This window comes from Myotis nattereri (genome assembly GCF_964212035.1).
Source record: "Myotis nattereri genome assembly, chromosome: 14".
In the NCBI taxonomy this organism is placed as follows: Eukaryota; Metazoa; Chordata; class Mammalia; order Chiroptera; family Vespertilionidae; genus Myotis; species Myotis nattereri.
The window spans coordinates 53,643,435-53,669,357 of NC_138089.1; the positions used below are offsets into that span (position 1 = coordinate 53,643,435).

General features: G+C 52.5%; 1 protein-coding gene across 1 annotated transcript in view; it reads left to right on the plus strand.

The window, feature by feature from the left end:
* Positions 1 to 25,923, plus strand: part of ITGA9 (integrin subunit alpha 9) — a 249,627-nt gene that overhangs the window by 40,558 nt on the left and 183,146 nt on the right. Inside the window, exons 10-13 of the mRNA XM_081105874.1 lie at positions 2,621 to 2,711; positions 5,752 to 5,797; positions 10,431 to 10,585; positions 17,304 to 17,464. Coding sequence (XP_080962000.1) covers positions 2,621 to 2,711; positions 5,752 to 5,797; positions 10,431 to 10,585; positions 17,304 to 17,464 — 453 coding nt within the window. The remainder of the gene's footprint in view (positions 1 to 2,620; positions 2,712 to 5,751; positions 5,798 to 10,430; positions 10,586 to 17,303; positions 17,465 to 25,923) is intronic.

Sequence of the window (25,923 nt, forward strand, 5' to 3'; positions counted from 1 at the left end):
TATCTACACGGATCTTCCACGTTTTATCAGAAAAGAACCACGGATGGTGGGAATACGCTCTTAGGGGATTCTGCCAACATAGCGAAGGGAGAGGGCTGCAGTCACAGTTGGGGGTGCCATGCGCATCACCAGGGCTGCTCTAGTCTGAGTCGGGAGCACCCTTTCCCGGGGCGACAAGCTGAGGGTTCTCGCACATCGCCCCGGAACTCATTCCTCTTTCTTGAGTTCACCGTGAAGAGTGTTGGTTTAGGATCCGTGGTGTCTTTCTCAACTCGAGAACCCTGTCGTGGCGGCCCCTGGGGTCTTCCTGCCGAGGAGCTGACCATCATCCCGGGAGCCCGGGAGTCCTCGGCCAGCCGACCGCCCGGGGTCACTGTCCACGCATCCTTCTGGAAGCTTGTTCCCGGACCTCGGAAGCCAGCCACACGGGGAGGCAACCTGCGAGGCCCCCTCCCCCGCACTCCAGTGTTTTGTTCCGTTGCTGGGCGGAATCCTGCAGGCAGGCAGCTGACGTCTGAATGTGTGGTCAGCGCGGTGCCTGCAGTAGGAAGCGGGGATCAGCAGCTGGGCCCGGCCGGCCTTTGTCAGCAGGCTGGCTCGTTAACGTTGACAGAGAGAAGTCGTTTGGGGCTCTTCAAAAAAGAACAAAAAGAAAGAAGCAACTATGATTAGACTTTTCCGAGCTGCCTCCTATGGATGCGATAAGGTCAGGGATTGAAAAAGGAAACTAAAACCCTCTCATGACAGTCTTCGGGGCCCAGGTCCGGACAGAGCGGGCATTGTGTGGGCGAACTCGGGGAGGAAATCAGAAACAACCCCGGGCGAGGCAGGCGCTTTTCCTTGGCCCGGCTCGGTATTATTTCTGCTGGGTAAATCGTGCGATCGGAGTCAAGTTCTTCCACATTGCTCGTTCCTCTTTCTCCGGGGCCCCGTGGAAAGGGTTGATTTTAAGATCCTTGCGTGCCTCTCTGGGTTCCACAGCCCCCTGGGCATGTTAGGGCGGCTCCTGCGATCTCTCCCTTCTCTCCTGCCCGGAGGACACTGTCTACAAACCTGGTGGAGCTCCTGGTTTTCATTTAGAGTTATTAGCACCGAGCAGACGTGTCTTCCTGGCTTTCTGGCCTAATGGCCTGCAGATGTCTGCGGGAGAACGTCAGCCTGCATCGCCACCCCCAAGCGGACCACCCCTCCGCTCTTCCCCCGCGCCCCAGCCGAGCAGACCTCAGACAGGCAAAGGGAGGGCAGGCTGCCGCCGGCGTTGTTGGACCTCAGAGCGAGGTGGTCGGCTCCACGATGTGGCGTCCATCCACATTTGTTGACACAGGGCCATGTGGGATGCGGACCGTGCCTGGGAGCGAGACACATGTCTTCAGTGCTTCCGACAGGGTTCTGACTTGTATGTTGATGCTCGCTCATCTCCTGCCGGATGGCCTCACTGGAGATGGCGAGTGGAGGGCTGTTTGTCGCAGGGAATGGCCTTGGCCTAGGGTCCATCTGTAGATCCGATGGAAACTCCCCTCCCCCGGCCTGGTGACTTCTCTGGAGGTTGGCCCAGTAAGGAAAAGGGTCAGGGGAGAAAGCCCACAGGGAGCCCCTGGGCATCTGTGTGCCTGGTTTTGCTGCGTGGCATGAAAACAAAGCATTTCCCTTGTCACCTACATGAGGGTGTCATGGACTGAGCCTCCACAAGGAGACTGTATAGACAGAGAAGGCGGGACGGGTCAGATGCCAGAAGATAGGACTCTTCTGACTCAGGAAGCTCGGTATCTTTGTGAGGGGCTGAGCCCCACAAAGGTCGATGTATGACGAAGGTTGCTTATAAGCAGATCATCTTGATCCACCGTGTGAACAGACGGTGATGAATGATGAATCAAGAGCACAGATGCCTGAGTGCCTGGAGTTGGTCGGGCCGTGAACTCTGAATGGTTGGTTGAGAGCTGCCCTTCAGGGAGGCGGCTCCAGCGAATTTTGGGGGTTTCCTACAGTGCATGGGAGGTCCAGGGCCTTGGGGTTCTAGATTTCCGAGGTAAAGCTGCTTCACCCTGTCAGGGGAGCTCAGGAGCCGGCGGATCTTCTGGTTGGCTGCGTGGAGAGGCGGTCGCCCGTGGCCGGCTGGTCCATCGAGACATGCGCATTGCCTGTCCGCCTAGGGAAAGACTCCAACGTGTACCGCTTAGGGGAGGAGTGTAACATGGTTAGTTACATGTTTGGGAAGGGTGATATAAGGGAAAGTATGTTCTTAGAATTTCAGCCAGCTCTCCCCGTGGAAACACGACACAGAACCTTCATTAGAAAGGGCAGCCACACATTATCCACTTCACACTTCACTGAACATGTCAAAACATCAACACACTGGGCGGGGTAGCTCCTTCGTTAGCCCCTGAACTTAGAAACAAATGTAAATTATGGCATCTGGCGAAGGCAAGGAATAGTAAAGGAGTGTGTGGTCTTTAGCTGCCTGCCAAAGACTCCCTGATCAAATCAGGACTCCTTTTTTGTAAGCTGTTCTTTTAACAAAGTCAAGACCAGGTGTCCTCAGGAATTGGGCTAAAACAGTCACGGGGCTTATCCGGGACTGTGCTCCTTTCCGGTGACTCAGTTTCCCTGTTGTCTGTTTCAGAAACTGTCCGGGCGGAAGATCAGCCCAGTCCTGCGGATGTTCGGACAGTCCATGTCAGGCGGCATTGACATGGATGGGAACGGCTATCCCGGTAAGCGATTTCCCTTAAGGCAGATGAGGTACACCAGCGGTTCTCAACCTGTGGGCCGCCACCCCTTTGGGCGTCGAATGACCCTTTCACAGGGGTCGCCTAAGACCATCAGAAAACACATATATAATTACATATTGTTTTTGTGATTAATCACTACGCTTTAATTATGTTCAATTTTTAACAATGAAATTGGGGGTCACCACAACATGAGGAACTGTATTAAAGGGTCGCGGCATTAGGAAGGTTGAGAACCACTGAGATACACGAAGGAAAAATGCACGAGGTAGCGTGGTTATGTCTCTTTAGGATTAGGAAAATTCACACCCTTAGCAGGGGGTGTTTGGCCTGGTGTTTGATTTTAAGGTGAAAATGTGGAAGTCTCTTTTGGGGGTTTTTATTTTTTTAAATATGTTTTTTTTATTGATTTCAGAGAGGAGGGGAGAGAGAGAGAGAGAGAGAGAAGCATCAATGATGACAGAGAATCATTGAATGGCTGCCTCTTGCACGACCCCGAGTGGTCGAGTCCACACGTGGGCATGTGCCCTGACTGGAGTTGAACCATGAACCCCTGGTTCACAGGTCAATGCTCAACCACTGAGCCATGTCCGCAGGGCACTTTTGGGGTTTTTAAATGACCTACTCTGAAGAGTGGAAGCATCAGGTGGATGGATTTTACAGTGAATTCTGTGGCTGCCAGTCTTTCTCATGAAGAAAAAAAAGCACGTCTACATTAAAAATGATAAATAGTGAAACCTTATGTTTTTCTTGATATTATTTTTTTAAAGATGTTTTTATTGATTTTAGGGAGAGATGAAGGGTGAGAGAGAGGAGAGGGAGAAACATTGGTGTCAGAGAGAAACATTGTTCGGTTCACTCCTGCTCTTACCCCGATCTGGGATCAGATCCGCAACCTGGGTAGGTGCCCTGACCGGGAATCGAACAAGTGACCTTTTGGTACACGGGATGACACTCAAGCACTGAGTCATACCGGCCAGAGCTTCCTTGATATTATTTAATCATAGTCAGAATTTTCTTACTCTCAAGAGGGGAAAAGGGACTGAGTACCATCCCTCCCCCTGCATGAAAATTATTGAAAGATTTTGAGCAAAAAGAAAACCGTTGACGAACAAAGCAGACCTTCCCCGTTCAGGCTGGCTGGCTGGCTGGCTGGCTGGCTCGTCTTCAGAGCCAGTGTCTTGCGGTGGTTGAAGCAAATTGAATAAAAATGTAGGATTTTCAAACCCCAGCCCCAAGTGATACCTGATTCAGGTATTTGAAGGGGATGGAGTGGGATGAGATAAGGAAACAGAGATCAGAATTTTAAAAATCCAAAATCATCGTGGAATTCAGAAAAAATTTCCCTGGAACTGTAGGTCACCCTGCTATCTATCTAGAGAAGATGTTTCTTTCCACCGAGAGTGCTTCAGGAGGACCTGGGAGAAGTCATGAAATCCTGTGGGAGGGCACCGAGTTCTGTAGTTTCTCCCAGGGTTTTGAGCACCCCTCGCATCGGTACAGAGCCAGGAGGAGTGGGGATAGGAGAGGGGCAGTGTGGACGTTGCTGTCCCTGTAGAGCCTCATGGGCCTTTTTCAGTTTGAGAGAGCAGTTCTTGTCCCTGGCAATTTGTGGCCATCCCTAAATAATGCCTTACGACGGCTTAGCGCTTTAATATATGCAAAATGCTTCCACATGCAATGGGGATCTTATAATAACCCCCGTAGGTAGGTGGAGATGGGGGCATCCTCCCCCCCCACTTTACAGTCAAGGATACTGAGCCTCAGAGAACTGAAGGGACTGGCAGGGACCACACTGTGGTGGGCGAGGACCTAGCCTGCTTCTCTATAAATGCGTGCTGAGCAGGTGTGTTAATACTTCACGAGGAATCTGACTCTGTCTTGCATTTTTCATAAAAGAAACGGCCAGTGGATCGGGGTCTTTTATTTTCAGATATTCAATCAATTTAAAAAGACGGTTGCGTAACAAAAATAACAAAACGAGCGAGCGTACCCAACCGCAAACATTTCAGCAGCAACACAGTTCCTGGATTTGCTCTTAGTTTCCCCGGTGAGGGTGTTGGGTAGACGTAGGGCTTCAGGCTCTTGGACTCAGGTGCTGGGTTCTGCGAGGAGTAATGGGAACCCCAGGGCTGAGGGCTTATATGAGACGGGAAGAAAGGCAGAGAGCTGTTGGGCGAGTGAATGCTTCCTAAATTAAAGTTATTTAGAATAACCACTGCCAGCTCACACTTGTGTTTTGGTGTGTAGTTTACCAAGTATTTTCTGAATTCAATATCTAATTTCTTATATTTATTACATATTTAAGTACTTCATAAATAGTACATCGGACACATTTAATATTATGTTTGACAAATATTGAATGCATGTTTTCCGAAAATATGCTTTTGAAGAAGACGTAGGATAATCATCTCTGTTGTTCAGACAAGGGTGCTGAGCGACTCTGGGGTGGCAGAGAGGGAGGGGGGCAGTGGAAATGAGTCACATGTTCCACAGAACTTGGGGCTTTCTCCACGATCATGTAATTCCAGGTAGCCCTCTCATTCATGGATGCCCAAAAGAAACATAATGTGACCCACATATGTAGTTTAGAATATTCTAGTCACGTAAAAGAACAGGTGGAATTCAATTCATTTCAGTAATTATTTGGTTTAAAACTGAATTTTAAAAATTCAGTTTTATTTGGCCCAGTATATCCAGTGTATTATCATTTTAACATATAGTCGATATGGAAATTAAGGAGGTGGCTGTTCTTTTGAACGAGGTCTTTGAAATCCGTCTGGATTTTACACTCACAACACATCTCGGTGCGGACCAGCCACATTCCAAAGGCTCGACGGCCACACCTGGTGATTGGCTGCCATAGGGGCCCGTGTGGCTCTGACTCTGACAGGACCGTTCTGGAGCTCAGAGGCTGGCCATCAGCGGCCCGACCTCGAGGCCAGGCCCCATTGCTGTGGAGAGCCTTGGGGTAGAGGGGATAGGCCTCAGCAAGTTTCTAAATCTGCACGTTTCTGGCTTTCAGATGTAACTATTGGAGCCTTCATGTCCGACAGCGTGGTTCTTCTAAGGTGAGATGTTCCCTCTTGCTTCTTGGATTACATTCTTTGTGGGTGAGGGGTGGGATTGGTGGGGGGGACTTGGGGGAGTCATTCACCTTAGCCAGCAATTCCCTCTGTCCTGCTCCTTGTCGGCTGAGGTGCTTAGTCCGCAGGAATGCTCCCTTTCTCTTAAAAAATATTTTAGTTTATTGATTTGAGAGTGAGAGAAGCATCAGTTTGTCGTTCCACTTATTTTTGCCTTCATGGGTTGATTCTTGTATGAGCCCTGACCGGGGATCGAACCTGCGACCTTGGTGTATTGGGAGGATGCTCTAACCAACTGAGCACGCCGGCCAGGGCCAGTGCTACCCTTCCTGTTATTCTCTGCTGCAGGTTTCCAGCTGGTGGGCCTGCAGTGGCTCACAGGTGTGAGAGAGAGCATCCTTGGAGCTCCTAGGCAGTGCCTGCGGCATCCTGGGCCATAGGGGTTTTGCGTTTAGCCATGAACGGCCCTTTTCCCCTTTCGTTCAGATGCTGTGCTCATACGATCGTTCCCGTGGGTGCCGTGACACTCAGGGGCCCGGGAAGCGCTGTCCTGTCCCATGTCTTCACCTCACACCCTGCATCCTCCCTTCCTTGCCTCGTCATTCCCCACCCCCAGGGACCAGGAGCCTTCTGCCCAAGGGACAGCGCATCATTCCCTGGTAGCAGTGGAGCGGAGGGACGTGCGCTGGGGCCCAGGCAGCCTGCATCTCCCCTACAGAGGCCCGTGGGCCGCCATCCCACCCGTGAACCATCTCCAAGCATTTCTGTCTGCATGAGTCAGAGGAGGCAGAATTACACTTTGGAGTGGGAGCCAACTCGTAGGTTTTGTTAATAACCCGATGGCAGAACGTTCTAAAATAGGCAAGTAGGATCTCAGAGCTGGAAGGGGTCCCAGGGGCCATGTGGTTCCTCACCCCAGGTCCCTCTCATGCAGCAGTGCCTTCAGCTTCTGAGGGTACAGTTAACTCCCGGGGAACCCCAAATACTTTGAAGAGGCAGAATCCCCCTGAGGCTGAGAGTGTGAACTCGGGGGCCTGGTGCTCGGGGTCCCAAGCCGGACTCTGCCTCTATGTGAGTCTGCTGACCTCTCTTTCAGATTCTCATCTGTTCAGCAAGGTAGTAGATCCGACCCATGGGATTCTCATGAGAACTCCTGGAATTAGTGCCTGTGAAACGCTTAGAACGGGGCCTAATCTCAGTGCTCAATAAATGTGAGCAATTCTGACATAAATTAGGTTACATCTGCCTCCCTCTGAGTCTGCTTCTTGGTCCCCTATCTCCTATGTAGAGATGGATGGCTTTGGGGCAGGTTTGGCAAGCTGGCGTCTTCCCCAGCCGTTCAGGCTCTTTCTGTCCACCCATCTCTGCCCCTGCCAGCAGCACTGACCCCGAGAAAGCCCAGGGCACCCTGCCTGGCTTCGTTCCTCACCTGGACATGAGCTACGACTGCCAGCCGTCGGAAAGAATTACAGCCACCAGCTTCCCCCAAAATAAAATCTCGGGAACATGTGCATGGCTGTCCTGAGGTGCCCCTCTACTTTCATCTCCGAGGCTGGCCCCGGGCAGCCCAGCCTCCCGCCCACAGGAGTGCGGGCAGGGCCAGCTCTGCCCTCAGGAAGTTTGTTCTCTCCGATTAGCTGGGGAGGCCAGGTCCTGTGGCGGGACGATAGGCGGCTGGTGTGATGCCATTGAGGCAAAGGAAGTGATCAGAGAGGCCCATGAAAGATTTCTGGGCTCTGCCTGGTCCAAAAACAATACTTGGAGTTGGAACACAAAGGTTGGAGGGAACTGATGTTGGAGGGAGATGTGCCCGGGAAGGTCCTCGCGGGTCATTTCAAAGGATTCTGTTTGAACAACTTTCATCATTTTGTCTGGCCCGCTGACTTCTGTTTCCTGTTCACCGCACCTTCTGCAAATCTCTGCCGTGAGAGGAGGAACCAGATGTCCCAGGTGGCCCCTGGGGTGATGGGAGGGGCTGGCTTTTCTTTTCTTTCTTTCTTTTTTTTTTTTTTCCAGACTTTACTAAAAATCAGAAGATGTGTACCTTTCATTTATTTCAGAAAATGTGAACCCATTATTTTTTCAATTATTGCTTCTCCCATTCTCTTTAGTCCTTCCTCTGGAGCTCAGATACACATTATCTTTACGTTCTTTCCATCATGCCGGTTAATCTTTCCTTATGATCTATCTCTTAATTTCCTAATAACGTTAAGCAAACATACTATTGTTCTTTAAACTGCTTCTGTTATTCTTTGGATGCCAGTTCTCACATCTGTTAAATGTACTCACTCCTCCATGGTGTTCCTTCATGTAGTTTATAATTTTCATTGTAAATTTACCTTCAGCAATCGGTTTCTTTTTGTTTCTTGGGGTATTTTCTGTGATGTTCCAAGAGCCCTGGGTTGTGGAAGTCTAACTGTAGAGTGATTTGAGGTATGTTTCACAATAAGGCTATCAAATGATTGCTTCCTCTATTTCCGATTCCTTGCAGCGCTCACATTTGTTTAACTCAGTTGGCAGAAAGGAAGTCAGCAGCAGATTATCTCTTTCTTTTTTTAAAAATATATTTTTATTGATTTCAGAGAAGAAGGGAGAGAGAGAGAGAGAGAGAGAGAGAGAGACATCAGTGATGAGAGAGAATCATTGATCAGCTGCCTCCTGCATGCCCCACACTGGGGATCCAGCTCACAATCTGGGCATGTGCCCTGACTGGGAATCACACTGTGACCACCTGGTTCATAGGTCGACGCTCAACCACTGAGCCATGCTGGCAGGGCGCTGGCTCTTCTTTTCTGTGATGACTAGGACATATACGATGAGATTGGGCCCCGTTCTAAGCGTTTCACAGGCACTAATTCACGGAGTTCTCATGAGAACCCCACGGGTCTGTACTACTACCTTGCTGAACAGATGAGAATCTGAAAGAGAGGCCATCAGTCTCGCATACAGGCAGAGTCAGGCTTGGGACCCAGAGCACCAAGTTCACAGTCTGGGCAGGGAAGGGCTCCCCCAGGGTGCAGACCTGCTCTCCCGGGGACCTCTGTCTGTTTTGTGGAACTTTGGGCTTTCCTGTTCTTTTCCTGGACTTTTAATCACTTTTGAAATAATGGAATACAGTTTGCAGCCATTTATCAAGGGCTTTTGGACAGTTACTGTCCTGAGACCATCGGAGTGAATTTGCCAGGATCCCAGCCCCTGGCGGGGGTCCTGCAGGCTGGTGGGGCAGGTTCGGAAATAGACAGCGACCTTCATTAGTACGTGAACACAGAGACCACAGCAGGGGTGGGCATCGACTGCCAGGGTTGCTAAGGAAGGGAGGGGAACCCCTGAGCTGGCCGTGAAGGGCCAGGGGGGCTGTAGCGAGTGACCATGGGCGTCTGTACAGACACTGACCAGGAGAAGCTGTTTATAGCATCTTCTAAGGACGAGCCCAGAAGAACAGAAGAACATTGGAAGGCCAGGATACTGGATTTCTCTCGGGCAGTCCTGTTGCCTGCCTTCCGTTAGTCCTGCAGCTGGGTTGGCCCCGTGAGCCCCACAGTTCCCTTGTCCTTGTCACACTGTTGCTCTCGACCCCCGTCTCCTGGCAGCGGTGGCCGCAGTGAAATCCCCTGGCCCCATCTGTGCCGTGTGTCCCCCGGCCCCCTCCTTTCTCCGAGTTTCCTTTCAGGCTTCCTTCCCTTAGAGCTGGTGTTGGTCCTCGCTCCCATCTGTCTTGTCCCCCTGGGCACTCTTGAAGGGGTCACCGTGCACAAGGAAGGTCATTGTTCTCCAGCCGCGAATGCCCCTTAATCTTGTTATGTCAGCCCAGGGCGCGAAGGCCAGGGCCCCGTGGAGGTGAAGAGGTCTCTTTGTGAGGCCTGGCGGGGAGGAGAAGGTCAGGCCACAGCTTAGGTGAACGGCCCCTGAGCAGATGTTTGCCAGGAGAGCACAATGGGCTGATCCGCTCCGGGGAGTCACAACAGGGATGCCCATCCATCAAGCACTGGGGGGCGGGCCGAGTCCCTGTGAGGAGAGGGGATGTTTATGGGGTTTCACTGAGGCCAGGCGGGTTGGTTCCATCAGCTCCGAAGTGCTTTGCTGTTAGCAGCTGGGACGCCTTTAGTCCAAGGTCTTTCAGAAAAAATACTTAGTGGATTGATGGGAGTCACTGAAGGGGGAAGCCTGACCCACGGATCGGGCCTGGAACTTCGCAGTTTGTGATTCTAATGGCGGTGGAGGCTCCGGGGGTCCCCATTGTGCATCTGTTTCTCGGGTCGTGCCGGCGGCTGTCCAACTCCTCAGATATACTCATTTCTTCCTAATGAAATGGAACTCGGAACCTAATTGGTGGCATTTTAACATCCGGTGGCCCGTTTATGGCTTCATCCAGATGTGCTTTATTCACAACCAACCTGCCTTTGTTGTTGGGAAGCTAACCGTTCTTCATTTATTAGGAAGTAAGCTGAAGAACCAGAGAAAAGTACCGGCAGCGCATCCGGGCCCTAGTCTCTTGGGCGACTTCACACGTAAAGTGCTGGGCTGAAGGCCTGGGATTTGTCCCATCTGTTTAGTTCTTGTCTGGTTCTGGCAGCTGCTTGTCCCCACGACTGAGTCACCTTCCTCTCTTGACCCGCAGGGCGAGACCGGTCATCACGGTGGACGTCTCCATCTTCCTCCCCGTCTCCATCAACATCACGGCGCCCCAGTGTCGCGACGGACAGCAGCCCGTGAACTGCCTGAATGTCACCGCCTGCTTTCGCTTCCGCGGCAGGCACGTGCCCGGAGAGATCGGTAATGAGCCACCGAGTCAGGGATGTTTCCGAGTTCCCTCTGGCTGTGCTTCCCACCTGGTTTTGCAGGCAGCAGGCCACAGATGTTCAGGAAAATGAACCGTAGTTCCATCTTCCCGGTAGAGGGAGACATGCAGAAATCTGCCCTGAAACGCGCGGGCAGTGGTATTACGGAAAGGTTGAGAAGGGTGATGGGCAGCCATTGTGGAAATGGACGGGATGTCAGATGGAGGTGGAAGGAAGTGTGTCAGGTGGCTGTGTGAATCCAGCTTCAGGTGGGGGTTCTGAAGTTGGGCATAGAAGGCAGCCCCCCTGGCTCTGCACCATCGGGAAGGTTGGGTTTTCAGATGGAGGCGGGGTGGGGGGATGTCCAGGCCCCAGGCATCCTCCGCCCTCCTAGACCAGCAGACGTGCTGCAGGCCGGCTCAGTGCCACGCCCAGGCCTCCAATGATGAGCCTTCCCCATTCTTGTCGCTGGGGCCTGCGGAGGAGCCATGGTGGTGGTGGTGGTGGTGGTGGTGGTGGTTTTGGCCACGAAGGCCTAGCACAGGAGTCCGCATATCCAGGGCTGGGAGTGTCAGCGAAGGGCTGCCTCTGGGCAGTGCAGCCTGAGTTGTGCGATAAAGAGGCACCGTGGGAAGCTAGGCCTCCGGGACAGCGGTCGGAGTGGTGTCTTCAGTGGTACCAACCTGCCGCCACCTTCGGCCGCAGCTCCCCCCGGGGGATGGTTTGGGAGCCACAGCAGCTGGTGTTATTGCCTTGTCTCTGGTGGAGCTCACGCATATACACAGGGAGGGGACCGCAGGGAAGGGACTCCACTCGCCTCTTCCCTTTCCACGTTAGCAGTGGAAACCACAGCTCCCAGGTGGCCACAGGAGTGCTCAGGGCCAACTGGTTAGTCACGCCCCTGGGGGCTGCTGTGGCTTCTGGCCATACTGTGGGGACTCTAGAGGGTCGCTGTAGGGGTGACTCTGCCCTGGCTCCGCAGGGGAGGGTCCAGTCAGGAAGACAGAAACCACAGCAGTTATTTTCACGAAGGGAGGGTGACGTTGGGGGTCGGTCCAGCAGGTCACAGAGGACCCGGCAGTAACTGCAGGAAGTAGCCACCCTGCTCGGTCTGCACCAGATGGTGTTCCCAGACCAGGTGCAGCAGCCGCACCTATTAGAAATGCAAATTGTAACTGAGTGAGACCCTCTGAGGGTGGGGCCCAGCAAGCCTCCAGGTGGCTTAGCTCTGAGCACCCCTGGTCACCTAGGGGAACCCAAGGAAAAGGTTACACTTGGGGGGACCACTCTCTTGGGGACCTAGAAGCTGGGAGAAGAGCCCCTGCAAAGCTAGGACCTAAAGCTTGGAGGAGGGGCTGCTAGCTGGCGCTGCTGGTGTGTCTGAGGGGGTGCAGGGAGGCTGGCTGTGGGGGAGAAACTGAAACTTGAATCAACCGCTGTTGGAGCCAGCTGCTGTGAAAAACGGATGCTGGGTTAAGCTGGTGGGGATGGAAAGCAGGCAGGACCAGGCGAGCCCCTTCTCCCTCCTCCAGCCTTGCAGCCCCTGCCCCCCAGCTCTCCATCTTGGCAGAGCCACACAGAGGGCGACTGGCAAAGAGGAAATGAGTTTGCCGAGCCCCATCCTGGCACCGCAGAGTGAGAAGGACAGGTTTGGAGCTGAGAGACGACAGCTTCCAAAACCAGCCCAGTGGGTGTCCAGTCCCAGGGAGTTACTGAAGCGCCTGCTGGGTCAGTCAATCAGCAGATCCTTATTAAGCTCTTAAAAATGCTTGGTCCTGGGCGCGAAGCGGGGAAGAGGCCAGGCAAAGTCCTGTCCTCATGGAGCTTGTGATCGAGGGCGGGGAGAGGCAGATGATCCAGACAGAAACAGCCAATGTTGCTGCCTCTGGGTGTGTCTGAGCCCCTTTAGTGGCAGCCCCTTGGCTCAGTGTTGGGGTGCAGACACAGCGCTGAACTCCAACAGCCTCAAGAACGGGTTTATGATGTATTGCATCGAGCAAGAGGTCTGCCCACCCCAAGTCTCATGAATCACTTCGTTCTTGGCTTGGGGAGTGGCCGTGGCTCCTCGGGGCCTCCTGGATGCCATAAGTAAGGTGGTGAATGCTTTGCCCCCGAGGACTCTGTCCCTGACCCCTGCTGGCCACACTGTAGCCTCCAACTGCCTGTCAGTCTCTGGAGGCCGAGAAGGAGCCGGCCATTCTGGCCTCTGACCTGAGTCCTTAGAGCAAAACCAGGGCGGGATGAGCCCTAAGTGGTTGTGTTTTGTGCTCTGATTCTGAGTCCTGTGCTTCCATGGCTCTCAGTCAGCCTGGCAAAGCCAGGAGCACTCAGGGGTGCCTGCCCTCCCTCCAGACCAGCAGCTGGGCCCCAAGGTCATCCAAGCCAATGCAGAAAAATAGGGTTGAAACCGGGAGACTTGATCCCTCACCCTTCCTCTGGCTTTTGGGGTGCATTTGTCTTAGCTCCTTCCAGTTTCTACAGGAGCATAGGGATGGGCTAATGAGGCAAATCCGTGTGAGATGAGGAATGGGACAACCTGGTGTGATAATCACCACTCATTCTGTGGAAACGGAAATCCTTTCCCTTCCTCTCCCAGGAGACTCTAAGGCAAGCATGTCAAACTCGCAGCCCGCGGGCCACATGCCTCGTTTATTGGGCCTGTGTTAGCCTTTGACATGCTTGCTCTAAGGGGACCTCAGAGTAACTGGAAGGAGAATGCATGGGTTGAATTTCACCGCTGAAATCACGTTTTGACGGAACAAGGGAAGGAGTCAACTTGCTGGGAGAGACCAGAGCCAGGGCTGATGCGAGACAGCTGGCCCCCTCCTGGTCCAGGGGGGCCCTGGGGAGCCAGCCGGGGGCAGGGGCAGGAGGCGGCTGGAAGCAGTACTTGGGGCTGATCAGCTTTTCCATCAACATGACATCATTGGACATGGCATGGACACAAGCTGCCAGGAGGCAAACCTGCAGACGTGAGAGGTGCTGTTGGGGAGGGTCCTAATCAGAACCAGCACCCTCCGGGGGGGGGCGGCTGGCTGGACTGCCTGCAGCGGGGCACCCTCCCCCATGGCCCAGCGCCCTCACCGAACGGGCTGATTGGCTGCTTCCGCAACGTCCCCTCCCCTTCTCAGGGGCTCCCTTTCAGACACACGTGGGGTGGGTGCCGTTGAAAACTACCAGCCACGCTCAGGGCTTCCGCATGGGCTACACTTCTTCCTGCCACCCTGGCAGCTCCGAGACCTCCTCCCTCAGGCTGGGTTTCCATCCTTACGTCTCCTGGGGGGCTGCTTCCTTCTAGGAGAGAGAGTTTGATACGGAGGGAACTTCTGTTTGTGTAATTTAAAACGTCAAAGTAAATTTTAAATCGAGGAGAAGCACTAAGTAGGCGATCCTTAAAGATGAGAAGCTTCCAGAATGCTGGCGCTCGGGGAGTTGGAGGATTGGGCCTGTCTGCGACCGGACGCTGGAGCATTTGAGAAGAGTCTGGCCGGTGAACGTGCCGCCGTGCCCACGTGCACCTCGAGCAGGCGCGGCTGTGGTCCTCGGCCCAGTCTCTGAGCTGCTTCTCCCGTCCCTTGAGTCGCAGGAGGGACGGGTGGCGTCCGCGATTCTGCAGTGAGACGGGGCTCTGCGGACTGAAGTTGGTCTTAGTCAAGTGCCCAGCACAGCGCTTGGCACGTGTTGAAAGCTGAGCCCATTCCCTTTTCCTGACTTGCCCCGTTTTAATTCGGATCCTTCCAGAAGCAGAGCCTGGAGTCAGGGACTCGGGGGCACATCGCTGATGCAGGAGGGTGACCCCAGGAAGCACCAGTAGGAAAGGGGGACAGTGAGACAGGAAGAGAAGGCAGCGGCGCCCGTCAGGGTTCCCCGGAGAAACAGAACACAAGGATGCGTGGCTCTGGAAGCGGAATGCCTTCTTTTTCGGGAGAACTTTCGTCTTCTTTTGCTTTAGGTCTTTGGCTGATTAGGTGAGGCCCACCCACGTTATGGAGGGTAATCTGCTTTATTCGCTTTGTACTGATTTAAATGTTAATCTCATCTAAAAAAACAAAACACCTTTGTGGTGGTGTCCCGATTGGTCTTTGACCAAGTATCTGGGTAACTGTGGCCCAGTTGAGTGGACTCACAAGCCATCATCACAGCTGCCACACACAAGGTGTGTGGCTGAGCACGTCACCGCCGTGGGCTGGAGGTGAATTCTGCGGGGGACCCTGGGAGGCAGGGTGGAGCGCCTCTCAGAGTAACACCTCCCAAGGGACGAGGGAGCTGGGTCATGCCGTCCTGAGGGCTGCTCTGGGCACTGGAGCCCTGGGGTGCCCCCGGCCTGTCCTGCACCTGGGCAGAGCCTCCAGAAAGCCCTTGGGAAAGGGGGTGCAGGTGCTGGCAGGGGCAAGGCAGGCTGGACAGCGGAGACGCGGGAAAAGCCAAGAGGATGTGGGTGGGGCCCTGCTATGATCCGCTCTGTTTTCCTGTGTTCATTTCCGCCCAGGTTTTCTCCGAGCTCAGCCAGCTCGCTGCCGGCAAGATGGGTCAAACCTGTGTTCTCTGCATGGTCATCCTTCCCGAGGGAGGGTCACCACAGCACTGTCACCTGGGAGGAAGGCCAGGGAGGGGGCTGCCCAGAGGCCCCGGTTGGCAGCTGCCACCACCACAGTGGTGGTTTGCCAAGGCCTCCGGCTCCTCTTCCATCGACGACGCCCACCTCTAGCTCCGATCTTGCTAAACAGAACTAGGACACTCACTTCACTTACATTTATCCTCTCTTACTGTGTGGCTGTTGCTCAGAGCAGTGGTGACCAGTAAAAAGGAAATTGGCCAGAGTTCAGTTCTAGATCTTTGCGCTTGTTTGGCTGTGCGCTCAGAAATGCGAGGTGTGTTTTTTGCCAGCCGTATAAGAAATGCACCAAGAACCCGGGTAGGAGTAGCCCGCATGGCAGACTAGGTTAGGCCTAGATCCCGCCCTGAGGTGCACGGCTCTCTGGCCTGGAGCAAGTCTTGTTCGCTTTTGAGGCCTCAACTCCTCATCTGAAAAATGAGGGTTTGGACTGGGTGGTCCCTAGGATTGCCCTGAACACTTGACGTTCTACGCATGCACCCCATTTTCTGCTGTTGTCGGCAAGGGAGTTGGGGTGTCGCTCTTGCACAGGCTCCTGTGTGTTCTCTGCTGAAGTACTTTCCCACAGGCATTCTTTCCCTCTTGATAGTGTCTCCGGGATGATCTAGGTCCCAGGTCGCTCCTGGTGACCCAGCTTTGCCGTGGACATCAGCTGTTTGCTGCAAGAAACAAGTTGGGGCAGACTGGCCCTTGCTGCCCAGGAATCCGCCAGCTTGGCCTGGCAAGACGCCTGAGATGGCAGAGGCCCAGGGAAACCATTAAATGCATCAAAAACATGCCCGGTGGCAGCTGCAGAGTGCCAGCCCAGGTCACTCTCTCTCTCTCTTCTGTTCCATGCCTTCCCTGGTGGCTGAGCCCTGTGATGGGATTCAAAGCTGGAGCCATCCAGGTGCCTGGCCTCCCAACGTCAGTGCCCGTGGGCGTGAGGATGCCAGAGCCCAGCTTCCAAGAGACGCGGGGGGTGGAGGTGGGGGTGGGGCAGGGTTCCCCATTGCTCAGCAGTCTCATATGGTCACTTACGGACAGAAAGTTCCTTTTCTCTCACTTTACAAATGTCATATCCCACAAAGCAGCTAAAAATGAAATGGTACAAAGGGGCTGACCTCTGAAACGGGGTTCTTTAGTACAGATGAGCAGTGAAATAGGCCTGTTGATACTAATGCCATATTTACCTACTAAAACACATTGTCCTATATTTTCTAACAGACTCAAATAACAGGCGGAACGAACCTTTTGGGTTCATCCAATGGGCATTCTTTATTGTGACCATTTTTTTTAAAGTCCCAGATTGTGTCCTAGCAGGCTCTGCCAGCTGGCATTACACACAGAGGGGTAAGTGATGCGTTTGGCTCTGCAGGAGGGCACCTCATACATGCCCCACGGCGGTCATGGTTTTGCTAACATGGTAGGCACTCTACAGTGTGTGATTCCCGCATGTGGCTGCCTGGGAAGAAAGCTTCAGGCTGTGTGTGAGTTTCCGTGAGTGTCAGTTCTGTGAGGACAGGGGGATTGGTCTGTGTGGTTCACCAGTGTGTCCCCTGTACCCCGCAGTGCCTGGCACACGGTCTGTACCCAGTGGTGCACAGCCCAGTGGACGGAGTGATTATAGAGCACGACCTAACGTCTGTGATGTGAGTCGGAAATGAGTGGATAATTCCTCCCTTGTGTTGGGCATAGATCCCATTGCTTTGTAGAAGTCACTGCTACAGGCAGCCTGATCTTTTGAGCAGCTCCTACTGCTATTCTGTGGGTTCGACGGGGCGTCCGCTTGGCAGGACACTGATCGCGTTGAGCACAGCGGATTGTTGATGCGGGTCTTGGTGGCTCAGTTGATAGTTCATGAGGTTTAAATCGGGGGGAGCCACGGAGTGTGATGCACAGAGGCTGGGCAGGAAGGCCGGGGCCCCTGATCGTCTCTGGATTCTGCCAGCACCTGGCTGTGTGCTTCTCGCCGAGGAGGTGTAGGCCCAGGCAGCAGGCCCCCGTGCAGCGGAGGGTTAGGCGTCTGAGATGCACTCGTGATCCTGTGAGGAGGAGTGGAGCTGGCTTGACCCTGTGTGTCTGTCCTCCCTGACATTTCGACCTTACGTATTGGCAGGCCTGAATTACGTTCTGACGGCGGATGTGGCGAAAAAGGAAAAGAGCCAGCTGCCCCGGGTCTACTTTGTGCTGCTGGGAGAGACCGTGGGCCAGGTCTCGGAGAAGCTGCACCTGGCGCACATGGAGGAGACGTGTCATCACTACGTGGCGCACGTGAAGGTCAGTCCTGCTTTGCATCCTCCGCCTTTGAGGTCTGCACATGTGCACGTGGGACGGTGGAAGCTGCGTTCGTTGTGCATTGCGTGTGCTCTGACGCCCAACCTCGTCACGAGCAGGAGAACATTCCTTCATTCTTGTTTTAAAGTTTGAGTCTGACAGCCCTTTATTTATATTATCGTGCTGGTCTCGGTCCCCGAGGGGCGTTTTGGTGGGTGGGCCAGGAGAGCAGTCACCCTTTCTGTCTTTGACTTGTTCTTCTGGGAGGTTTCTCTTCCTCTGCCCTCGAGGAGGCTCAGTAATCTTCTCAGAAGAGAGTCACAGAAGCACATGCTTCTGGGTCTGCAGTGATGCTGGATCGCACTGCACCTGATGCCCGCTCAGTGGTCCACTACATGTTATCTCAGAGTCATGGGTAAGGCGTTTTAAAACTGGTTGGACTAGATTTTTCTCCCTTGGACTGGGTTTTTCTCCCCGGATTACTTTCTGTTTATTTTAGGAGTGCATTCTTTTGGCTTCTTTCCCCTCTCACTCTAAATAAATGCTCAAATGCTTTTCTCCTCTTGAAATTGTTTGTTAAATACACTTTGCTGCTAATTCAGGAGGCCAGCCTTTGATTAGTTACAGAGTGGGCCCTGTGTAGGCAGGCGATGGCAGGATGGGAATCTTGGCTGTGCCCAGGGCTGAGGAATGACCAGCCACTGACGCACAGGCAGAGAGCACAGGAGGTGGGAGGACCCCTGTGATCCAGGCCACATGGGAGGTGAAATGAAAGTGGGCTTTGGAGTCTCACAGACCCAGTTGGTGTCCAGGCAGATGAATACATTGACTTCTCTGTGTCTCAGTTTCTGCAACTCTAAAATGGACACAGTAGCCCTAGCTGGTTTGGCTCAGTGGACAGAGCATCAGCCTGCAGACTAAAGGGTCCTGGGTTCCATTCCGGTCAAGGGCACATTCCCTGGGTTGCAGGCTCAATCCCCAGTGGGGGGCATCCAGGAGGTAGCTGATCAATGATTTCTCATCATTGATGTTTCTCTCTCTCTCCTTCTCCCTTCCTCTCTGGTATCAATAAAAATATATTTAAATAAATAAATAAAATGGGCACAGTAATACTTACCTTGAAAGGTGGTTGTAAGAATTAAACAGTACAGGATGAATATACTTACAGAACCTTGCATTGAGTCTGAACACAGCAGATGCTAAGTAAGCATCCTTATCATTTGGTTTGGGCTATATGTAATCGCCAATATTCTAACAGTCTTAGCTTACAAAAATGGAAATTTCATGTAGTTTAACCTAATATTATTAGCTAGTGACTTTCTGATGATCTCAAAAATAGTCCACAGATTAGGGATGAAGTGTCATTCTATTATTGCCCTAAGTGCCAGAGTGGAAGAATAACAGCTGCTTCTACATGTTTCTGAGTTGTATATAGAGAAATGGGGCACACATCCATGGCACTTGGCCTGGCCCAGAGCCCATGAGGTCCATGCCCCTGAGAGGCCTTTCATTGGGGCTGGGTTACGTCTCCTGCCAGGACTCGTGCTGGGACCTGCCCAGACCCACTGCCCTAAGGACCGGGTGAAAGCCATTTATAAAACAGTTCATCCCACCCTTAAAAGCCCTCAGGATGGATGACCCAGCAGCTGAAGGTAAGCATTATCATTTGGTTGGGCAAATGCAATAATAGAATGATACTTCACCCTTAATCTGTGGACTATTTTTGCTGTTGTCAGAAAGCCACTGGCTCATAATATTAGATTACACTACATGGAGTTGCCATTTTTGTAAGTCAAGAAGACTGTTAGAATATTGGCAATTACATATAGCTCAATCAAATGATAATAAAGCTTAGCACCTGCTGGGTTCAGGCTCCATGCAGGGTCCTTAAAGTGTACTCATCATGTAATGTTTCATTCTTGCGACCACCTTTCAAGGTAAGTAAGCGTGCCCATTTTAGAGACGCTGAAACTGAGACACAGAGCGGTCAATGTATTCATCTGATTGGCCACCAAGTGGCTCTGTGAGACTCCAAAGCCCACATTCATTTCACTTACCACGTGGTCTGGGTCACAGGGGTCCTTCCACCTCCGGTGCTCTCTGCCTCTGCCTGTGGGTCAGTAGCTGGTCATTCCTCAGCACTGGGCACTCCCAGAGCACACCCTTGCCTTTCACTTCCTGGATCCGTCCCCTCCCCCAAGGCATGTTACCTATACCCTTCTCTCTCTCAAGCTCTAAGGACCCTTTCTTTTGCCTCTGTAACTTGTTTCCTGAGCCCCTATCTTCCCCCGCTCACTCCTACCTCCGTGACTTTCTAAATAAGTTTTCTCTTATAAAAATAAACAAACAAAACAGTTCATGCTCCTGTTAAGCCAACCAGCCACCTACCCCTCTAGGTGTTACTTTACTTTGGCTTGGGGGTGCGAGGCTGCTCAGCACAGGCTCACATTCTAACATGGCCTGGTCTTAGGTACTTGTGCTTGGTCTCTCTGTACTTCCTGGAGGCGGGGCATCTTCTTGGAGGCGGGGCATCTTCCCTGGGACTTCCTCCTGCTGGGTCTAACCTCACATGCTGTCCTTCAGGGCTCTGGGGCTTCTTGCTTTGCCTGAGAGATAGGGTGGCACAGAGCTTGCCAGGCCTCTGCAGAGTGCCCTCGGGGAACAGCGACCCTGAGGTGCGGGCCAGAGGCAGCCTCCCAGGGTACCCTGAGGAAGAGCAGGGCGGCCAGAGGCCTTCCTCCTGCCGCTCCCTGACATCCAGGGCAGCCAGATTGAGCAAATAAGACTATAGGGTTTTCTGGTTAAAGCTGCATTTCAGATAAACAACAAATGATTTTTTTAGTATAAGTACATCCCAGATAGTGCATGTGATACACCTCTATTAAAATATATTTGTTGAAGTAGTTACGAGGATGCCAAGTACAACACAGGGAATCAAGTCACTACTAATATTGTAACGGCTGTGTAGAGTACAAGGTGGGAACTGGCAATACCGGGGGAACACTTCGCAAAGTATAGGACTGTCTCTGACCCTACCCTTGGAACTCATACAAAACAGCACTGAATGTAAACTGTAATTGAGAAACAAAACGAAAAAAAGCTGAAATTTAATAAAATGTATCTGTTGTTTATCTGAATTCAGATTTAACTGGGCGTCCTGTTGGGAGGCGCACCCTGTCCATCGCCTCCCACCCCACGCGTCACACTTCTCCGTTCAGTGCAAACGTGGCTGAGGAGAGGCGAGAGTGAGAGGTGGTCCTAGACCAGTGCTGGCGAACCTTTTGAGCTCAGCGTGTCGGCATTTTGAAAAACCCTAACTTTGGTGCTGTGTCACATATAGAAATTTTTTGATATTTGCAACCATAGTAAAACAAAGATTTATATTTTTGATATTTATTTTATATATTTAAATGCCATTTAACAAAGAAAAATCAACCAAAAAAATGAGTTCGCGTGTCACCTCTGACACGCGTGTCATAGGTTCGCCATCACTGTCCTAGAGCGTGGAGGCTGAGGCTAGGGCTCAGGCGTGCAGAGCTGGCGTCGACCTTCCTGTGATTGTCTGGGTCACGGTAGGGAACAGCAGTGAACTTGGACCTGGCGAAATGCGGATACAGTTTATTGCTTGACCATCTTTTCATGCAGGGAGATGGGGGTGGGTGGCTACATCAGAAAGGCATGAGCCCTGGGGCGTTGATGGTTTGAGGCAGCATCCTTGCTAAGCAGCACTCAAGGTGTCTGATAACTTCTCGCCACAAGGAGAGGTGTGTGAGTGTGAGTGAGTGTGTGTGTGTGTGTGTGTGTGTGTGTGAGTGAGTGTCTGTGTGTGTGAGTTTCTACTAGTATTGTCTGGGTCCCAGCAGAGGACCCTGGTCATGGCCAAGTAAGCCAGTGAGGGTGAGCGCTAATGAGCTGGCGGGCTGTCTGCGGTCGTTCCTCCAGATGTGGGGAAACAGCTGTGGAGACCAGGGCACTTGTGGGGCCGAGACAGGCAGCGAGGCTGGGGGAGGATCACCGCCTGGCTGCCTCCGGGAGTGAGGACGGGGAGCTGGTTGTCACAGCCCGAGAGCTCGGCGCAGCCTTTGCCTCCACTGGAGCCTGTCGGAGGGTGTGATAGGCAGCGGAGGAAGATAAATAAAAGCGCTGGCTTATCGCACACCATATGGCCAGCAGACAGTGAGGCAGGCCGGGCGGGCGGGCGGGCGTGTTTTGTTTAGGCTATCTTTAGGTCCTTTTTTCTTTTTTTCTTTAAGCCTGTTCCAATCTTTTTTCCCCCCTTCCTCCTTTCCCTGGTTTTTATTCCTTATATGGTGGTAAGGATCTCCATCCTAGAGGACTGCCTGGGCTGCACCTGCCTCCGGGCTCGCCGCTTGGCCTGTGTTTGTTCTGTTTGTGCCCCTGGTGGGGCCTCCAGGACATACAGGGTTTGGGGATGAGCGCCTCCTCCTGTGGCTGCCGGTTCCGTTCTCAGGGCCTCCCCGTGGCCATCAGCGCCGAGGCCCGTCCAGTTGCTTCCGGGGCCTCTCTGCCTCACAGCCCACGTGCCTCACTTTTCCTCCTCTCCTCCCCCCAAACCAGCCCCGTGTGGGGGACACGCCCCTTCTGGTCAGGGGGCTGGAAGCCTTTGTGAATCCCCATGGTCAGCAGGCCACACACCACCCGTCAGCCTCACGGCTTTCTCCACCATGCGGCCTCAGTTTACCCTCCTCGCCTCTCTGAATCCCATGCGCCCTGGGCTCTGGTCCAGGTGAACTGGCCCTTTCCTCCTGGGACGTGCCCTGTGCTTCCTGCCGTGGTCCTGGGGCTCGCCCCAGTGTCTCTGGCTCTTCGGTCGTCAGAGACCCAGTGTTTTTGTTTCTGATAGGCTTGTATTGATTTCAGAGAGAGGAAGAGCGAGGGAGAGATAGAAACATCAATGAGAGAGAAACATCAATCAGCTGCCCCCTGCACGCCTCCAACTGGGGATCGAGCCTGTAGCCCTGGCATGTGCCCCACCCAGCTGGGAGTGGAACCATGACCTCCTGCTGCATGGGACAGTGCTCCACCAACTGAGCCACAACCGGCATATTTTTTTTTTCTTTAAATCAGCTGACTTCCAGCCTCAAATAAAGTAATTTAAAACAGAAACGCTGTACCCCCCTGTAAGCAGAAAACCAATTATCGCATGCCAAAATAGAAAGTAACTGTAAAAATAAATACGTCGAAGACACAACAACGTCATTGAACTCTAACTGGATTTCATTGTTTGCCAAGTGTCTGAAGAAGCAGCCTGCTCTCGTGTTAGGAGGGGAGGTTATGGCGTGCTCGGGAAGCATGGAGCACACACTGGCACCGCTCTGGAACTTTCTCCCTGGTGCACTCAGAGGACTCTAGGGGAATCACTTTCAAACATGGCAGCCCTTTTGTAGAGCAGTGCCCATGGGCCGTGGAAACCACGCCCTGAGCCCCGTTTGGGAAGCATCCGGTCAGGGCGGGGCCTGCTCAGGTCTCTGTGGACCTACAGCTGGGAAGCGATGGCATGAGATGATGGAGCAGAGAGTTTTGGATGCATGGCCGACGCTGAAGAGTACATACGCGTGTCTTGTCATTACCGCACCGTTCTCTGGTCCTTAGGCATTGACCTGGGTGCTAGCTGTGCTCCATCCCGGAGTCCTGCACGACCCCCGAGAAAGCCAGCCCTTTGTGAGGTCAGGCGCGTAGGTCTCACGGGCCAACTGGAGCCTCCTCAGGAGCCAGGAAACCAGGGGGACAGCGCTGAGTCTATGCAGGGACCAGCCCAGGCCAGACCCAGGGCGGGGTCAGTTGCATCATTCCCAACTGTGAGGATGAGTGACACCCCAGCTAGAGGCCTGCAGAAACCTTTGGTGAGCAAGACCACGCGCCAGCCACTGCGAAGGGAGCCGATAATAAGGACGAATGCGAAAAGGAAGAAAAGCCACTCCAGGGGTCGACAAGGGGCTGGAAAAGCTCAGTGGCTCTCTGAGGAGCTGCAGATGTCCCGAAGGCTGTGCTTTTATGTGGCGGGAGGAACTGTCAAGGGAGCTTGAACCTGAAGTTGCTACAGCTGCTTTGTCACTTGTGGGGGCAGATGGCCATCCTGGTGTGGTGAAGGGCAGGGCATCACACTGGCCACCGTGTCTTACGAAGAGAACTTTTAAAACCTCCTCTCCTAGCAGCTTTCAAATCTATAGTGTTGTTAACTGTAGTCACCATGGTGTACATGGCATCCCCAGGACTGCCTTTGTCACTGTAAATTTGACCACTTTTATCCATCTTCCCGGTCCCTTCCTCTGGCAATCCTCCATTCGTTCTGCTTATGAGTTTGGTTTTGCTTTTTTTTTTTCCTTTAGACTTCACATATACGTGAGATCATAGAGTGTCTTTCTTCGCCTGACTTATTTCACTTTTCGTAAATGCCGCTTTAATAATGGCATGTCTAACCACAGACTCATAAACCTTCTGAAAATTTAACAGTTGGCTCCTGCAAGCCAGCCACAGGGAGCTCCCCGCTCCGTAACCATGGTATCTGTTGTGTTTGTTACTGAGTTGCTCGTATCACTCAAGTCATGCCTTACACACCAAGATGTTTTGATTAGCAGAGTCCTTTTCTTCTTGTTTCCTGTGGCTTTTTCAGTTGGCTAAGAATAGGAAAGTAAGCCTGTGGGGTCAGTTTCACCACCCGGCCGTAGCTTTACTATCTGCATGTTTGGTTCAGGGGCACTCTGTATTTTGACTGAAATTATTAGGTGGTTTAATAGTTTCCATTTAAAATAATGAAAAAGATTTTTCATTAAAAATCGATCAAGCCCGGCTGGTGTGGTTTGGTGGTTGAGCGTCGACCTATGAACCGGGAGGTCACCATTCGATTCCCCATCAGGGCACATGCCCAGGTTGCAGGCTCGGTCCCCAGTAAGGGGCGTGCATGAGGCAACTGAGCAATGATTCTCTCTCATCATTTTTTTTTTTTCCCCAAAAGCATCATTTTATTAGCAAAATTCTGGAAGCAGGCCCAGCGATAATAAAACAGCTCCTATCATGGAACATCATTGATGTTTCCATCTCTCTCTCCCTCTCTGAAATCAGTAAAAATATATTTAAAAAAATAAAAATAAAACTCGATCAAGTTCACTTTTCCTCATCCCTCATACATGTTGAGGTTCTGTTCAGCAACCCTCTACACTCCAAAGAGTAATGAAGAGCTGATTGTTGAGCTGCGTGGAGGAGGGGAGGGGCCTGGTGAAGGGAACTGTTTGAACCCCGGGAGTCTTCTCAACTCTTGAGACGGAAACTGGCCCAGTGCTGATCAGTGCAGGACGGACTGGTGGGGTACTGCCGGGCACCCCCCAACACCCTCCCCGCCCCCCCCCCCGCTTGGGTGACCTCTAATTTTAAGAATAGGGAGTTTGCTGGTTGTAGTTGAGTGGGATGGTAGAAGGGGTTCTGTCACTGGCAGCCAGGAATGCCCCCACAAGGAAGAGACCCCCCCTTCCGAGTAGCTGTCTGCAGGTGGTTGGCCCTGTGTCATGAGAGCTGGAATAGTGGTGGGCAAAGGAGAAAAAACGATCCATGTGTGTCCTAGCAGTTTTGTGTGAAGAGAGTGATATAAAACTACTACTTTTTATAAAAGCACTAGAGGCCCGGTGCACGAAATTTGTGCATGGGTAGGGTCCCTAGGCCTGGCTGGCGATCAGGGTCTTCCTGCTGCCAGCCGGGCCTTCCTTCTTTCCATGCTGCCCCCTGGTGATCAGCACACGTCATAGCGAGCGGTCGAACTCCAGGTCGGTCAAGTTCCCTAGGGGACAATTTGCATATTAGCCTTTTATTATATAGGATTAGGGTCTGGCCAGTGTAGCTCAGTGGTTGAGCGTCAACCAGGAACCAAGAGGTCACCTGGTCAGGGCACATGCCTGGGTTGCGGGCTCAATCCCCTATGGGGAGTGTGTAGGAGGCAGCTGATCAGTGATGTTTCTCTCTCATCGATGTTTCCATCTCTCTATTCCTCTCCCTTCCTCTCACTCTAAAAATCAATAAAAACATATTTAAAAGTAAATAAAATAAACGCATCAGGGCAGTGCATATAACAAGAAAATCCGTAGTAACATAACAGTGCTAATAGCTCTTTCAGTGAACATTTAGTGATGACATTATTATTATACATAAAATGATATTTATTATAATGACATGGGTTTCCCATGTCAGTCCAAGAACTGTACTCCTAACTGCTGCCACATGTGTCGTATCTGATGTGCCCTGTGGCTAGAGCAACGTTTCTCAACCTTCCTAATGCCACGACCCTTTAATACAGTTCCTCATGTTGTGGTGACCCCCAATTTCATTGTTACAAATTGAACATAATTAAAGCACAGTGATTCATCACAAAAACAATATGTAATTATATATGTGTTTTCTGATGGTCTTAGGCGACCCCTGCGAAAGGGTCGTTCGACCCCCAAAGGGGTCGT